This window comes from Anguilla anguilla, chromosome 10 (assembly GCF_013347855.1).
Source record: "Anguilla anguilla isolate fAngAng1 chromosome 10, fAngAng1.pri, whole genome shotgun sequence".
Classification (NCBI taxonomy): domain Eukaryota; kingdom Metazoa; phylum Chordata; class Actinopteri; order Anguilliformes; family Anguillidae; genus Anguilla; species Anguilla anguilla.
This window is the reverse complement of record NC_049210.1, coordinates 19,826,125-19,844,115: the sequence shown is the minus strand read 5'-3', so window position 1 is coordinate 19,844,115 and position 17,991 is coordinate 19,826,125. Positions and strand designations below refer to the sequence as shown.

General features: G+C 41.6%; 1 protein-coding gene across 27 annotated transcripts in view; it reads left to right on the top strand.

The window, feature by feature from the left end:
• The window catches only part of cacna1ba (calcium channel, voltage-dependent, N type, alpha 1B subunit, a), a 186,704-nt gene that overhangs the window by 62,854 nt on the left and 105,859 nt on the right, over positions 1 to 17,991 (top strand). For all 27 annotated transcript variants that reach the window (XM_035378855.1, XM_035378856.1, XM_035378857.1 and 24 more), the window contains exons 4-6: positions 13,732 to 13,829; positions 14,748 to 14,900; positions 17,078 to 17,265. In XM_035378855.1, the coding sequence (XP_035234746.1) occupies positions 13,732 to 13,829; positions 14,748 to 14,900; positions 17,078 to 17,265 (439 nt within the window). The remainder of the gene's footprint in view (positions 1 to 13,731; positions 13,830 to 14,747; positions 14,901 to 17,077; positions 17,266 to 17,991) is intronic.

Sequence of the window (17,991 nt, the reverse complement as noted above, 5' to 3'; positions counted from 1 at the left end):
AACAGTTTGTGATTGGTTGGCTTGCTCTCATAACATAAATGCAGCTAGATAGGCTAGCTCACAACAGAAAAGTTCCAAAAAAGTTGTATATTTGATTTTTAACACTATATCATTTTCTATAGCTTTGCAAAGATGAAATTGAAATAATAGAACCAGAAACACAAGATACACTTAGTACATTAAATTGTTGATAATCAAGTCTGCAGCATTGTGATAGCCAACCAAGGTGATATACTTTTTCCCCAGGGTTCCGGGAGCACCCTCTTTTGTTTACAAACATGAAGTGAGTCTATTAGCCAGCTGAGCCAGCCTGACTACTTCAGGCTAGCAACCATAGATACTGCTAGTCTGCGAGATCTGCCTAGAATAACGGTGAACGTCATTCCCAATATAATCCACTCATATTGTGACTAGTGCCCCCACTAATAAAAAGGAGACATGGCAATGAGATGGCAATGTATGCTACTCAGCCACTTTAGCCAGAAAGGCTAGCACTACATACATTTTAAAAAATGTTTATTTTGTGAAGTCTTAGATGCATATTCTAACAGCTGTGATTGTGAACTATGTGCTGGGTTTGAAGCATGCTGTGCTGATTTGATCCATGCTGTGTTGAGTTTGTGTGCTGGTTAGAAGCAACATGCTGGTGTTGAGCAGGATATGGTCACTATGGTCATTATGCTCAGTATTGAGTTTCTGCCAGGGAGCAGCAATCTGGTCTTGTGGTTGGGCTAGAGGAACAAGAAGTGGTCTGGTAATGGTCCCATGGGGCACAGTGCTCAGAGAGGGGAGGAGTCCTGTCCTGATCTCCATGGAGATCAACACACAGGAGAATACTACTGCACAAATGCCAAAAGGGATTGTCAGTGCTACTGTATCAATGAAGGGTTGGAAAAGGATTGTGTAGACACTGCCATTCATTTAAAATCAGTTTGATTGTCCTATATCGGCATGTGCCAGTCATAGAGAAGCTGTTGGTGAGGTTGTGCATGCTGCATTATGGCAGCTGGTCAGATGATACTCAGTAAGCTGTCAGTCTCTATCTCAGGGTGACGTTGTTTGGCCTTTTTTTGGATCTCCTCCCACTTTTCTTTTTTATGTCTGATCTTGCCGCCTTGGGTTTTTCTGTGCCCTTCCTGGTGGTGTTTTTCTTAAATAAATCTAATGCTATAGGGAGGGTTGGGAGGTATTTGAAATCTCTTTACAGAGAGCTTCCACCACAAGCTGGGCATTGATGAAGGTGGGTGGGGCGGGGGAAGGCTGTATGTGACAACATTTGCTTATTCTGAGCCATCCGATTAGACAGACATCAGTGACAGTGGAACAAGCTGAGGCGGAGGTTTTTGAAGAGTCTTCACAAGAAACACGTGACTCTACTTTTTCCTTTCTTCGACTCTGAAAATTACTGCAAAATCAACTGGGGACACATTAGTCAGCCGGCATTAATTAACATTTGGGAAGGGAGGGGTGGATAGTCTCTCTGGTTCAGGGTGACTCAAGTGTGGCTCTGGGGAGAGAAATTTAAACTGTGCTAACGTACAAATCACGTCCGGCCACACTGCCAGATGGGAAATTAGACAGCCCTTCAGAAATAATTTAGCCCTGAAACTTACCATACCATCAAAAATGTATACAACTTCTGTGTCCACCAAAGCGATTCTTATCTTTCCTTAATGGTTTGTTAACTATAAAGAAATGATTATTTTACAGTATGAAACTTTATTCTAAAACTGCACAAACTACACATTTATTGCTCTGCTCCTGATAGCCTTATTTATTTTTGTTCGTTTGTGGTTTCACCCTTGCATAAAAATCTGGCATACATTTACATAAAGAGGCAGGAAGTAACTGTAGGTCAGCGCTTTCCCAGCTTGATCCAGCTTGTTGAAGGCAGACAGTATACATTCATTGAACTGCCTTCATGGTCATCAGGAATTTATTCCCCTGTCTCTGTTCAGCTGAATCTTGGTTCCTGTCAGATTCTCACCTTTTCTCTCTGAGGCTAGTTGATTGAGCTAGATGAACACAAAGCTGCTAACTGAATGGAATCCCAGAAGTATGAAGGCATAGATGGTACTGTATGAAATCTCATTTTGATAATTTGCCTTTTTAAATGTGAGTATGGGTCAAATAATATGCATTTGAAACATGGAAAGTTATATGTGCTCATAGAGGGCAGTAATTGTCTAATTGTGCATTCATACAGCAAGAGTAATGCTGCACTTCTTTTTTATACTTCCCCCTTTATAGTATACAGTGAGCTTCATAATGTTTGGGACAAAGACATCTTTTTTCTTGATTTGGTTCTGTACTCCACAATTTTAGATTTGCAATCATGTATAGTTAAAGTGCACTTTCTCAGATTTTATTTAAGGGTGTTTTTGTATATATATATATATATATATATATATATATATATATATTGGTTTAACATAGCACAATATAACATAATGACGAGAACAGGCCATTCAGCCCAACAATGCTCGCCATTTTCTTACCACTAAAATGTACCTGGTGCTCGGTTTACCCACAAACTAGACAGTATCTAGCACCGTATCAAGTCTGGTCTTGAAAACTGCCAAATTTCTGCCTCTACTTCATGACCTGGCAAGGTATTCCACACAGTGACTACTCTCGGTGTGAAAAAATTCTTCCTAATGTCTTTGCGGAATTTACCTTTTGCTAATTTCCATTTATGCCCCCTCGTTCTACTAGCCAAACTAAACCTGAAGAATCTCTTGTAGTTAGTGGTCTTGTTTCCGGCAAGCCCACTCTTGATATCTTTCATATTTATTATCTGTACTTTCCGCCCATTGTTCTAGCTCTAAGTAGTCCTACAATTTTTGCACTACATTCAAACTTTTTACACCAAAATGACCGGCTAGTTCGGCGTTTAGTCGGATGCACTTCCAACAGCACGAGATTTTTAAGCACATCTTTATCGCCTAAAGTTACTTTAGCTAACCCTAACATGTTTGCGTTTCACCTACTTTAGTTAACCTAGTTAGCGCATACGGATGCTATCCTGCACGCATGAGTAGGAGCTACGGACACACAACTACAATCCGGGTACGGATGCTATCCTGCACGCATGAGTAGGAGCTAATGACACACAGCTACAACCACCGATACAGATGTATGGACACACGGATGCTACAACCAACAATACAGATGTATGGACACACGGAGGACAACAAATAACGTTACAGAGATGAGGGCATGTCATAGCTAGCTAGCTATATAGTTAGCCAAGTTTTACTCATGACACTTTTAGGATATTACGAATGCCTGGAACATAATCGCTACTTGCTGATCCCTGGCTGTACATGTAACGCTACGGTGCGCCGTGGGTATGGATGGTTTCGTGCTTCTTCTGAGCTATGTGCCCTCATTGAAATGCATTGAGACTTGAGGACAGTGGCAGTTGGAATTTGAAGCAAGCCCACACAATTCCTTCAGAAATTGTAACCTTTCTAGTTCACTTTGTTAATCTCTTTTATGAATTTAAAAGCAATCAAATTACCCATAAGTCTGTTATTACTAAACCTGAAGAGATTAAGCATCTTAAGTCTTTCCTCATAACTTTTATCTTTCATACTGGGAACCAATTTGAACCTTTCCCAGAGCCTCTATAACTTGCTTGTAGTATGGTCCCCAGAACTGCACACAATAGTCTAAGTGTGGTCTGGTAAAGGGATTGTATAAGATAAGTATAACTTCCTTGGATTTATACTCAATATTTTTGACTACAGTATATATTACAGCATCCAGTTTGCCCTTTTAACTGCTACAGCACAGTGCCTAGAGCCTAAAGGCTTTGATCGACTAATACTCTAAAGTTGAGCAAATTGAGCACATTCCAATTGTGTTACTCCCCAAACTAGTCTTGCCTTTATTTCTCACATGTAGAACTTTGCATTTAGCTATATAGAATTTCATTTGCCAGATTTCTGCCCACTTATGGATCCTGTTTAAATCTTCTTGGATTACATTAGTAGATTTCAAACTGTTAGCTGAACCTCCCAGTTTTTTATAATCTGAAAATTCAACAAATGTAATTTTAATATACCTGTCAGGATCATTTAAATAAATGTGGAAGAGCAGTGGTCTCAGAACTGATCCTGTGGGACTCCACTTCCCAATGTACCTTGCTCAGATAAGATCCCTCCTACTACTCTTTGCTATCTACCCTGTAGCCAGTACCAAAATACCTCCTGTAATTCCTATTGTCTTCATTTTGATAATGAGTCTCTCCTGTGGTGCCTTATCAAATGCTTTTTTTGAAATCTAATTATATAATATCATAAGCCTAGCTACAATCAAAACTCTTGGTAACTTCTTCAAAGAATGCCAAAATATTTGTCAGGCATGACCATGCGAAAACCATGCTGGCTATCCCTTACGATGTTGTTATTTTCAAGAAATATTTCTAACTTGTCTTTAATGATAGATTCCAGGATTTTACTTGTGATGCAAGTTAAACTGACAGGCCTGTATTTTTCTGGATCAGTAAAGTCCCCCTTTTTTATATTGGTATTATATTATCTTCCAGTCGTTTGGTATTTCTACAGTTTCTAAAGACTGTCTGAAATACCTGCCAGTGGGTTGAAGATGATCTCATGTAAATCTTTGAGTATCCTTGAGTATGTGCCTTCAGGGCCCGTTGCCTTGTTTGTCTTTAGTTCATGTAATATATCTAGTACTTCTTTATTTCATCTCTCATTATCTACTAATTCTGAGTACTGAATATGCCTTCTGGTCCATTAGTAACCTCCTGGTTTCACCATGTAGAAATTGCAGCACTTTTTATAAATAAAGGCCATCATAATTTTTGGGACAATTGGTTTCACAGGTGTTTCTGATTAGTCAGGTGTGTTCAATTTCTTCCTTAGTGGATTCTAGCCTTTTGATTGCCCTTTGGAGTCTGTTATTGGCATTTTTGAACATGAGGACCATTCTGAATTCTGAAGTGTACAGAAGCATCTAATCTGTTCAAGATCAACCAAGTGCCTCCAAATGAATTGACACAAGACAGACCCAAGCTGGAGGAAGATGCTTTGTGTGCGTCTTACCAGGTTGACTTGCGGGCATGCGATTGACCAGCAGGGGTCACTGCTGCGCGGTGACACGCTGTCATCCCAGGCTGAACTGAAACTCTCCAGTCCCTGGGTGACGCCAGAGCCAGCTGTTTGTCTCCCTGCCCGGCTGCCGGACTCATTTGGCACCGGCATGGTCCAGATCCGATAAACGGCTGCTGCTGCACTTCTAAAGGCCATTTGTGATTGTGCTCTCTGACTTTGGCTCTTACAGTGGAACGGGTCCAGCTGAACTGGATCTCTTTTTGAGTGCAGCGGAGGCTGTTTAAGGCCAAGTGTAATGGGGGAGAAGAGGGTGGGGAATGACAGAGATCTGAGATTTGAGGGTGGCTGACCACCTGCCTCTCTCTCTGATGATTGGCTGGTCCAGCAGCGCTCAAGGCTACAGTCACTGCCAAGTAGTTTAACAGCATCACCGATTTCATTTCTGATTTTCATTTGTTTTCTTAATTGCAGACTCATTCATTTGGCAGATGTCCTCACCCTGGATGACTTACATAGCTTACATACATATTATATTTTTATTTAACCTTTATTTAACCTGGAGCCACATTTCGGTACAAAATTTATTTTACATGAGAAACTCAGCCGCGAAAGAAGCTCAATGAGTACAGGAAATTATTCTACAGCAGACATCAGCATATTAACCCTTCACTAAAAATTGAATTAAATAAATTCTGCCACGGAGTTTTGCTTTAATGGCATAGCAGGTGGGGCACAGATACTCACACACATACATAAGATTACACACATATATATATATATATATATATATATATATATATATATATATATATATATATATATACACGTACTGGCCCCCTGTCTGCAGTTTACATTACTTTTGGGGTTTTTGAATCTGAGCCTAGAATGCAGTGTTTCCAGTTTTTGCAGTTTGCAGTTTTACACAAAATCCTCTAAAAAGGCACCGTGCTGGAATCCACAGCCGTATAGTTAGAGAACCCCCTCTGTGATGGGAGAACTGTTTTCACTGATTGTCTGTTTCTCTCTCACTCTGTCTCATTCTATCCGATCCTGAGCTTGTGTTTCCATAAAACAGGCTTTGAAGTTCAGTTTCAAAGGCAGATCTCTCTCGTCAGATGCAGCATAAAGACCGTGCCCGTAGTGGGGTGATATATCAGGGACATGCTGAACAGACAGACAGGCAGGGTGGATATGTTAATCAGACAGAGGAAACATGGTGATTCGACAGGCTGACATGCAGTGACAGATACGAAAACCAGACGACAATTAGCTGCTGAGGGAAACTTTTTTGGAGTGAGTTTGGACTGCACTCAATGTAACCTGGAATGCGGGGCATTGTTTGTGTGAATTTGGACTAGCTGTAGGTTGAGTTGGACTGGGTTTGGTGTGAATTTGTACTGGCTGTGGTTTCAGCTGGACTGGGGTTTGTGTGAATTTGTACTGGCTGTGGTTTCAGCTGGACTGGGGTTTGTGTGAATTTGGACTGGCTACGGGTTGAGTCTGGCTGGGCTTAGGGTGCATTTTGGCTGGGATTTGGCTGGGAGTTGGACTGGGTTTGAGGTGAGACCCTTCTCTCAGTCTTCTCTTTATTTGAGTTTATGGCATGTGAAATGGAGCTCAGGCTTCTCTTTGTTGATTTAGTGCTATTAGACATGCCTTTTACTTTTCCAATTATATGAAATCAATAGTCTAGTTTTAAATATATCATCTTATACACATTAAATCATTTGCAAGTGTCTCCTTTACACATTGCCTATGCACTTTAGATTCTTCAGATCATGTGACAGGAGTGAAGTGTAATTTGTGGCATATTATTGTGCCCATATTAGTTATTCCAGATTCAGCTTCATTTGCCTCTAACATCACATGGGGAATTGAGACTACTGGAGTTGAGACTACTGATAGAATCATCACTCATTTTAGTATCGCAGTCACTCTCTGTCATCTTGAAAGGTCATGGCCTCTCCATTATGAAACCATTAATGTTATGATAACCAGAGTGCAATTATCCTCTGACATTTTTCTTCAAATGGCTTGGTTTTTGCTCAACAATACAACAACGCCAGGTTAAGCATGAAATCATCCAAGCCCGCTTTAATGATTATGGCTCTTGTGGCCAAAGAGGTAATTGGACAGGTACACAGAGCAGTGTATCCGTGGGCTCTGTAAATGGGTCTGGCAGTTCCTACACACTCTGATACCAGCCCCTGGGAAACACCAGCCCTCCTAGTCCAATCAGAACAAAGGTTCAAAAGCGAGAGTTCCCTTAGGAGTTTTGGTATGCTGAGCTTGCTTAGATTGGACCCATAAAATCAATTAATTATTCAACTCTGACCTCGAGATTGTGATTATTCAATATACTTGGCCAGTTGAGTTTACATTGGCCACATTAAGTGTGTGTGTGTGTGTGCATGCATATTTGTATGTACATGCATGTGCATGTTTATGCATATTTCTGTATGGGGCATTAGGTGTATGATGGTATGTAAATTATGCTAAAAAACACACTTATTAATGTATCATGAAATACATTTTATAGCATTTTTAAGAAATCACTCATAATGTATGTCTCCACCAATTTGTTGTATATTTCTTTACCTGGTTTTATACCACTTCATATTTTTAAAATGAAGACACCTAAAAATGTTGTAGACACAGAGGAGTAAGCTTAATTTTTAAAAACTGTTTAACACATTCCAAATAATAACAATAAAAGATAAGTGGAAAATATGAAGAGTGTAGTCATTCATCAGAGTAGCATTTCAAATTTTGACAAAAAGATGTTATTAATAGAAAAAAAAAACATTTTAGATGGAGTGCTTTTCAGGGTGCCCTCTAAACTAATTTCTTCATAAGGATTAATAAAGTATCCGCAAGAATTTAAAGAATTGTCATTAAGCGTTCCCATCAATGCGTTTGACCTGACATTTATTTCTTCTTACAACCAAAGTAACAATCTAGTTGAAAAGTGCAGTCTACCATGGGCGTGAAATTTGTCATACTCAGTGGCATCTTCAGACATTTTAACATGAGACGTAAACACACAGAGTTGCTCTACCACCGGATTAAATAATTTCTAAGACATATTTCAGAAAATGTGAGAGATCCTTTGTAATGCTGTTAAGTGCCCTTGCATAGTAGCATCTTTTCAAAGTACTAAGGCTACATTTCAAGAGCTGGCAGATTCAGAGTGGTGATGCAATGTGGGGGAATACTTGCTTTACTCTACTTCCTCCATTGTCTTACAAAGTTTTATTATACTGTAGGTTTTATATTTTTTTGAATGACTGAAACAAGGTTGTGTGATTCCATATTTCATGATAAACGGCTTGACTTACAAAATGACCATTTCATCATGTAGTATCATGATGTAGCATTATACCGGTTTCACCCCTATCATATATGCATGTGTGAGTGCACATGTGTGGATGCATAGGTAGTAGCAGGTGCCAGCATTCTTGCCTCTATCTCCGTGGTTCTCTTTCTAGGAGCAGAAAAAGACATTAACGCTATGAATAATTTACCCGCAACGGCAAGGTGGAGCAGTGGATATGTGTGAGTGTAGAGAAATTTATAGAGAGCAGTGGGACTGAGGGGTGTGTCAGTACACTTTCATCACCTGTACAGCACTCTGCCTCAAGCCTGCCAGTAGCAACCAATCTGTCTGCCCGAGCTGTTGATTCTAACTTTGGGGAGTGTCAGTATTGACTGCACTGTATCACCAGCACCCCTCTCTGCAGGATCAAATTGCTTTAACATTGGTTGAAGATGACTACCTAGTACTGTTAAATAATAATTAACCTCTCCGTTTCAAGGGTTATGTGTATGTCCAAACCATACCAGTAAAATGCATGTTACAGCACTAGGGAACCGCTGCAGCCCTTCCCTGTTGAAATATTTAGATTTATATTTTTAAAATATTTAATTTTTTTTTGTATATATTAATCACTGGTTTACGCTTCTTGTGCTTGTTCAGTTTGCTCTCGCTTTACTCAAATATTGAACACTAAAGGAAAGTCAGTCAGTACTCTAAAAAACTTGCGAGCCATGCTATAGAAGAAAAACGAAACATGCTATTGAGTGTCTTGGACTCCTTCATTGCTTTTCAGGAAAGCGTTTCCATGCGAATGTCTTCCAGTCGGGTCTTTTAGTACAGTGAAGCGAGACATTAAGTGCTGAATAGATCCCACTACACATATTTATTGTGTCTGACCCGCTGTCAACGTGTTCAGTCCTTATCAATTTATATAATCTCTTATCATAATTAATATTTCATAAACTTGGCCTATACGGTTAGCCAAAAAAAAAAACTTACTGATGCCAAATTGTAAAGCAGCAGTGAGATTTAAAGCCAGCGGGATATGAAGCTACAGTATTTACATGCTATTAAAGTGCCTGCACAAATTGGCCCGTGCACTACGTTCACTTCTATAACATCCAATTTATGGGTAATTCTCACACACTTTCAGTCGCAATAAAATTAAGCAATATGCTTTTGCATGCTGTATGAAACCTAATGTTTAATTTTATGTACGGTATAGGAGGTTATAAAGTCATTATCCCACTAACACACGCTGATAGCATTGTTTCTCACGGTATATGACTTCACAGTGGCTCACAGTGCTGGACGAATTAAATTATTTAGTTTTTCTGCAGTATTCCTTTCTGAAAACAAACCACAATAAATAAATAAATAAATAAATAAATACATAAATAAATAAATAAAAGAACCGATAAGGTCGAGACTGATCAAAGTTGTTTAGCCTGGAATACATTGTGTGATACATTGCTTTAGCCCGAATAGGTTTTTCAGGAATTCAGGTGTTTGAAATAGGATCAATATCTAATGAAACTGCCAGATGGTACCCTGTGCAGTGATGGTCTATTGCAGATAGATTTCATTGACTTTTAAAATACATCAGTCTCAGATGGTTTTACTTGTAGGATACAAGGTTGCATGTGCATTGTACCACTTTGTCGAACCTTGTTTTATGACTAATAATGTGCTGTGGGTGTGTTTGTACATGTTTGTGTGCATGTGCATGTATGTCTTCAGGAGTATGTGTGTTTGCTGCATGTTTGTGTGTAAGTGCATGTGTGTGTGCATGTGTGAATGTTTGTGCTTATGTGTGTTTTGGTGTACATATATGTGAGTTTGTGTGTGTGTGCATTTATAAACATATATATGCACCTTCATGCATACATTTGTGTGGGTGCATTTGTGTTTATATGTCTGTCTGCTTACACAGGTGTACATGTGTGCACACGGATATATTTGTATGGGTGCATACTGTACGTTTGTGTGCATGCATTCATGCATGCATGTGTATGTGTGTGTATCCTTACATTTGTGTGTGCATGTGGGCATGCATGCATGCATGCATGCATTTGTTTGTGTATGCATGTTTGTGTTTGCTGGAGTGTGTGTGTGTGTGTGCAGGAATGCATGTATGTGTGTGTATCCCTACATTTGTGTGTGCATGTGGGCATGTATGCATGCATGCATGCATTTGTGTGTGTATGCATGTTTGTGTTTGCTGGAGTGTGTGTGTGTGTGTGCAGGAATGCATGTATGTGTGTGTATCCCTACATTTGTGTGTGCATGTGGGCATGTATGCATGCATTTGTGTGTGAATGCATGTTCGTGTTTGCTGGAGTGTGTGTGTGTGTGTGTGTGTGTGTGTGTGTGTCTGTGTGCAGGAATGCATGTATGTGTGTGGGTTTGCGTACGTGCATATGTTTTTTGTGCAATTTTGTGTGCAACTGTGCGTGTTTCGATGTGTCCATGCATGCATCCATGTGAGTGTATTGCTGTGTGTGCATGCATGTGTGTATGTATGTATACTGCAGTGGCACTCCAGTGAATGCAGAGCCATTATGTTGTGATTGGGTACTGGGCTTCTGACAGGAACCTAGTGTGACTGATTGCTGATACCATTGCTTGTCATACAGCATATCCTGTGCAGGGGTGACTGGTCACAGAGAAATATTGGTCCACTGATAAGAGCTGCTGAGGGGATATTAAAAGCCACTCTTGTCACATGACTGGGCATCAATCTGCAACTCCTGAACAGCCATCTCATAACCTGTGCCTCAATACTGTCTCCATCCTCCATTATCTCTGCCTGGTCTGCATTACCACTGTGCTGGAGGGCATTACCAGCCTGAATAATGACCTTAATTCAGGTGCCCATTCTCTTTATTGCTGAATTCTATAAAGGTTGTTCTTTCTGTGAGTGTCTTCTCACTTGTATATGAGGACCACGTGCAGATTCGTACATTGCTGCCTTTTATTTTATGAAAGCAGTCAGTGAAAGGGGAAGGGAGACTTATTACTTCACTTTAAAGCTTTTTATCCACCAGCCTAACGGTCTAACATTCAAAAAACGAGAACAAAATGTGAACAAAAAACAACAGACAGACTGGATACATGAAACCAAACCTGTATCCTGTGACTGTCACTGCACTGTTCACCTAACATTGTGCACCAGTTCATTGCCTTCACTACCTTTTATGCTGCCAGATTCAGGCAATGTGAGAAAGTGTGTGATAAGGCTGGTGTGTTGCTGTTGTGTCCTGAACAGCTCCTGTTCCTTTGTAAAACTCATGCTCCTTTGAACAGCTCCTGTTCCTCTGTAAAGCTCCCACTCCTCTGAACAGCTCCTGTTCCTTTGTAAAACTCCTGCTCCTCTGAACTGCTCCTGTTCCTCTGTAAAGCTCCCACTCCTCTGAACAGCTCCTGTTCCTCTGTAAAGCACCCACTCCTAGGTAAAGCTCCTGTTCCTCTGTAAAGCTCCCACTCCTCTGTAAAGCTCCTGTTCCTCTGTAAAGCCCCTGCTCCTCTGAACTGCTCCTGTTCCTCTGTAAAGCTCCCACTCCTCTGTACAGCTCCTGTTCCTCTGTAAAGCTCCCACTCCTCTGTGCAGCTCCTGTTCCTCTGTAAAGCTCCCACTCCTCTGTACAGCTCCTATTCCTTTGTAAAGCTCCTGCTCCTCTGAACTGCTCCTGTTCCTCTGTAAAGCTCCCACTCCTCTGTACAGCTCCTGTTCCTCTGTATAACTCCTGCTCCTCTGTCCAGCTTCTGCTCCTCTGTAAAGTTTTTACTCTGTACTTACTGGTAGTTCTAGCTGGCTAACGAAAGATGTTCACAAACATTAGCAATTTTGCAGCCTTTTTAAAAATTTGAAATAAGACATTCATTGAAATAATGTGGAGAAAACTGAAATTGCTGGCCGAATTAATAACTGGTAAGAACTGTTGTGACGCCCAGAACAGCATACGAGCATCCAGTCTCCCCATACCTTCTGTCTCTTGCTCACCTACTCACTGACTCTCTTTGCTGTCCTCTCTTTCCCTCTCCCCATTTCTGTGTGCTTATCTCCTTCATCCACTCTTGCTCTTAGCGCTCTCTTCCTGAGAGCAGGCAATCTCCTGCATGCTCCAGAACAGCACTTCTTAGGCCCCCTGTGTCCGGCTGGTAATAGCACCCACAAGCCCCTGGTTTCTGAGAAATACAGAGCTTCAGTATTGCAGCTCTAGTTCTGACAAAAAAAAATTTAAACCAGAGAAAGCTTATGCTTGTCAGCACCACGTTTTTGTTAATGTTAATCACTTAACTGTGGGCCACAGTATGTGTGTGTGTGTGTTTATGTGTGTGTGTGTATGACACTTTCCTTGGGGCTCAGACTTTCAAAGACGTATTTATTTTTAATTAATGTATTTGTTTATTTATTTGTTTGTTTACTTCTGTATGAAATTTAAAAACTAATTTCACAGTTCAATTACATATATGTCTATGCAAGCTAATGTTCATTTTTGAGCAAATGGCCTTTGGTGTTTTATGTGAATAGATCTCCACTGAAAACTGTAAGACTTCTTTCCATCTCTCATTCTCTTTTCCTGTCTTGTCTTTCCTCTCAAGAGTGAGGTTGTGTCACATCAGTAGAGATGGCTGGGAGTATGCTTAAGGAAAAAGAACAGTGATTCTGCAGACACCCAGGAGGATCAAGAAAGCTCAGTCAGAACCTGAGAGGGAGAGACAGAAAGAGGGAGAGTTATTAGATCCGACTTAAGATGAGCACCGTGGAAACTTTGTGCCATTTGATGTGACTGTTAACGCCAACTTTGATATTTGATCAAGTGAAGTGGAGACTGTACTCTGCATGAGAGAGCTTCCCACATGAGGACAGCTGGCAGTAATGTGTCATTGCATGCAGAAATGAAAAATCTTAATCTTGTCCAGTGGTTTATGGATAATATGTTGGGGGTCTATGCATTTCTGGAACAGTTCTTATCAAAATGTGTGTATCATTCATTTAAATGCAAACACGATGTCTGGGAGTCAATCAAAATCTGTCCTTACCTTTGACTAGCAGTTAAGGACCGATGCTTATTGAATACTGGCCTGTTTTTTTGATATGAATTACAAAACAGTCTGACAGTAAATTTGCCACAATTGCACATCATGTTGACAGCAAACAGATGAAAGTCATGTTATGAAGGCAGGCACCATAAGGAAGATACCATTTAATACAATGGAATTTGACGTTTCATCTTTTTCCAAACTTAAACCCAGAAATAATAAATTGACCGGCGTGTTTTTTTTGTTCTGTCATGAGATAATGATGAAACTTTGTTTGTGTCTTTCCAGGATCCTAGCCAATGTTGGGGGTGGGGGGGACTTCGACCTGCGAACGCTGAGGGCAGTGCGTGTGCTGCGACCGCTCAAACTGGTGTCTGGAATCCCCAGTAAGTCTCCTCAACTCTTACATATACACATAAAGATAGCTCCGCCCTGCTGGCTGGTTTCTGCTATTAAAGTGTTGGGTTACGGCGTGTAACGTGTCTCATGACCTCATAGGATCCAGGCCTGGCTGGGCTGGCCGTGTCTTGCAGGCTCCACACTCAGTGGCTTGTGAATGATCGTAGAGTCGCCCGGGAAGGGACGGTGTCCGTGAGCAGAATTAATCTGGCCTCACCTTGCGTGACCGATTGTTTAGCCCGCCGCTCACCTGCAGTTTGCCTGCGACGGCTGCTCCTGTAGCGTGCTCCTCCGGCGCATCGCCTGCGCTGCTCAGCGGGAGGGCCGCGGAGGCAAGCGCAGCAGCGGCTAGCGCCGGGCGTTTCGGGGAAGATGCACCTGTGCACGCTCTGCCAAGACCAAGGATGACACGGGCATAAAAACAAAATGGGATAGATCAGATTAGGCTACAAAGTCATTAAAGAGATAAAGCCTTTTCTTCCAGGGGGCAGACAAAACATTTTTGTGAATCCAGATTATGTGAAGACTCATTGACTTCAGAGACAGATTGGCGTCTACTATTGCCTGTGTCTGCATTTATAGCTATTACTGTTTATAACAATGCTGAACACTGCTATGTTCTCATGTCTTTCTTTTACGATAAGTTTCTGTGTGTCGCTCTCTCTCTCTTTTTCTTTCTCACTCTCAATTTAAATCTAGTGCCAAAAATACAAAATTTAGAGTTCTCACAGTGCAATTGAATGTGCCTCATTATCTGAACCCTTTTGAACCTTTAAATGTGTACAACAACCACCTCACTTCCTGTAAAGGGACTCAGGGAGCAATATCACAACAGCTCAAACGTACTAGTCACTGGGGCCTATTCTGGCTGATCTCATTCTCTCTCTCCCTCTTCTCTCTCGCAGGCCTGCAGGTAGTGTTGAAGTCCATAATGAAAGCCATGGTTCCTCTGCTGCAGATTGGGCTCCTGCTCTTCTTTGCCATCGTCATGTTCGCCATCATCGGTGTGGAGTTCTACATGGGCAAATTCCACTACACCTGCTTCAGGGTCAACACAGGTAACGCAACACACAGTTACACTAATTCTGCCTTTCACACAGGCATGTGCACATGCATGTGTACGGCCTAACGCAGACAGGCTCAGATATGTCAGCAACTGCACGACTCAATGATCTGACATGCTCAAGGCCTTGATCTAATAAACCCTCCCGTAATCGAAAGGATCGGTGGCACTGAAGATGAGGATCATGCTGCAAGGTCAGAAGTGTTCTTAAATGCAGATTTAAAAGATTTGGCCTGGGGGTTGTCAGGGATGTTGCCTCATCTTTTATCCCATGTATACGAGTCCGTCCATCATTTCTGTTAGCCAGCTTCCTACTGTTGTCAGGGTGGCCTAGCAGGAACTGCCTCCTCTACGAAGAACAAGAAAGAGGTGAATGTCCCTATCCCCCTTTTCTCTCCAGTTTTGAATGGCCAGTTGTGGTCATGCCACATTACTGTGTGCAACCTCCGTTCAACAATTCAGAAGAGCACAGACAATCATGTACTGCACCACAAGTCAGGCTCTTGCAGACATGAGTCAAACTTCATGTGCAGCTCAGCAGATTGACTTGCGGACTCCTGATTGACCAGCAGGGGTGACTGGTGCTTAATGAGATGCTGTCATAGAGGCTAACTGAAATTCCTGGGTGATGTTAGAACCCAGCGAGAGCCAATTGTGCATCGCCCTGTGGGGCTGCAAGCCACAGTCAGCACTGACTTGGTTTTGGATTTGATATCAGACAGTGGTCCAACCCTGCACTAGAACAGGGCTTTTACAGGATGAGCCACCCAGCAGCTCCGTATTGGGCACTGTTCTGATTTTATCTCAGTCCTCCTGTGGTTATTGTTTTTAGAACCCAGACCCCTTCAGAGCTGGGGAGGGACTGTGGGAAGGGCATGAGGTTAACCCACCCTCGGAAGCTCGAGACAGTAGGCCAGATATCTTCCCCTCTAATTATCAGCTTTCCTATCATCCCTTGCGGGTGGTGACACAAAGTTATATATTTTAGGGAGTATATTTAGCACAGTCTTGCTTCAACACAGTCTCTGGCAGGGCATAAACACTGTCTCTGCGAAACTAAGTGGCAGTGTGTAAAAGGCAGTCTCTTGTCGCCCGGGTGGGACTCCGTTAAAGGCAGTGTCTTGACTCCAAGGTAAGAGTGTGTAAAAGGCGGTCTCCAGGCTCACAGGTGATTTGGTTTGCTGGGAAACAGCAGAACCGTCATCTAAAACCTTGGATGGAAAATGAGATCTTTTTGTTTTTGTTGGTGAACAGTTTATGGTGAGATAGGGTAAGAGTGGGGCTGGACATAAGCAAGTCTCAGCATGACCAAGTGGTTTTTAATGTGAGAGTGTTCACTGAAACAAAGTGTGGGCCATAACAAAAGGTCCTTCTGGGATATGAACCTGGGATATGAACCAGTGGTCTTCTTAATATAATCCTGGGCCCTAAGCCATTACTCCATACAACTTTATACTGTTCCACAATATTGCACAATAAGACAGAATTCAGCCTGATGGGCCTTAATTTGCCTTAGAGACACCGGTCTGTTGTCTGTAACTGGTCATCTTCATAACCGAATGAAAATGGAGATGAGTTATCCTCAGATTGATTTTGTGAATTATCTTTTGAGATAATTTATTCAAGGCATTAGTTAGACTGTGGTTGACTGTGCCCAGCCCCATTAATTAATTTATTATGAACAGCCCTCATCACCAGAATTAAAATTTGGTACTGTATACTGTTGAGCACTTGGTTATTTGGTATACAAAATATATTTGAATCTCATTTCAGGTATTTGCTGTATTGGTAATATCATAAATACTCTTTAATTTATTCTGTGAGATGAGAGGGTGGTTCATATTGAAATAAAACAGTACAGTGTGTTTGTAGGTGTTACACGCTCAAATTCTAAAAGCGTGTGTGCATGTGTGTGCATGAGAGAGAGAGAAATAGAGAGAGAGAGTGAGAGAGAAATAGAGGTGCTGAGAAAAACAGAGATAAAAGAGGGAGTGCCATGCTGTGTCGTACAGTGGAACCTTATAGGTATGAATCTCAGGACTTTCAGACTGACCCCTGAACCCTGTGTTCATTTCCGACTCAACAGTGAGGTTAGCTAAGTGCTCACGCCCCTCACAGTCCTGATACACCCCTTGCCTCGCGAAACCTCGCGTGTGTCTTTTGTCCCCGTAGATGAGCGTGTGGCGGATTTCCCCTGCGGTCAGGAGGCCCCGGCGCGGACCTGCGAGAACGGCACCGAATGCAGGGAGTACTGGATCGGCCCGAACTTCGGCATCACCAACTTCGACAACATCCTGTTTGCCGTGCTGACTGTCTTCCAGTGCATCACCATGGAGGGCTGGGTGGACATACTTTACAACGTGAGTCCTCTCTTCCTATACTGCCCCCTGTCTATTTGGGGAGCCGTTGCAATGCAAATAATGAGATTTGGTGGGAGAAATTCAGTACTTCAGGCCATGTGTATGTCCTCTAAATTTGTATTTTTAATTGTTCGGTTTGAGCCAAATTGTTGTTTATGAACAAAATGACATCACTGTAAGTGCCGAAATTAGAGCTGTGCACAAAGCCTCTCAAATCTTTTGGTGCTAATGTTCAGTAGTGCTCTCACGGTGGCAGACAAGGCAATGGAATGTTCCTGCAAACCCACCAGTGTGCTCGGCATTTCAGCCAAAGACACAGAGGTAGCCTAGCAAAGTAAATTGGCTTGCTACCTAGTTTACTTACTTGGTACATTTAGCTGCAAACAGCTTGAACTAATGTAAACTAATGTAACCCCCAGAAACCATTTTACATGTCAATTTTACGCTCTGATTCTTGAATAACGTGATATTGAAAATGTGTCAACTTATCTAATTTGCTCAATACTCAAAATGTTAATGAACAGAAAAGGACATGTATGGATATATTAATCCATAATAGCGGTTTCATGAATGGCAATGAACTGCCTACTTGTAAGTCAATATTTCTGAAATATTAAATTGATTACATTTTTTCTGTTAGCCTGGATTTGGATTAGGCTTGCACACTTGAAATCCTTGGAGAAAATGTATTTCTCTTTATGGAAGATGTTTTGCTTTGTGTGTAAT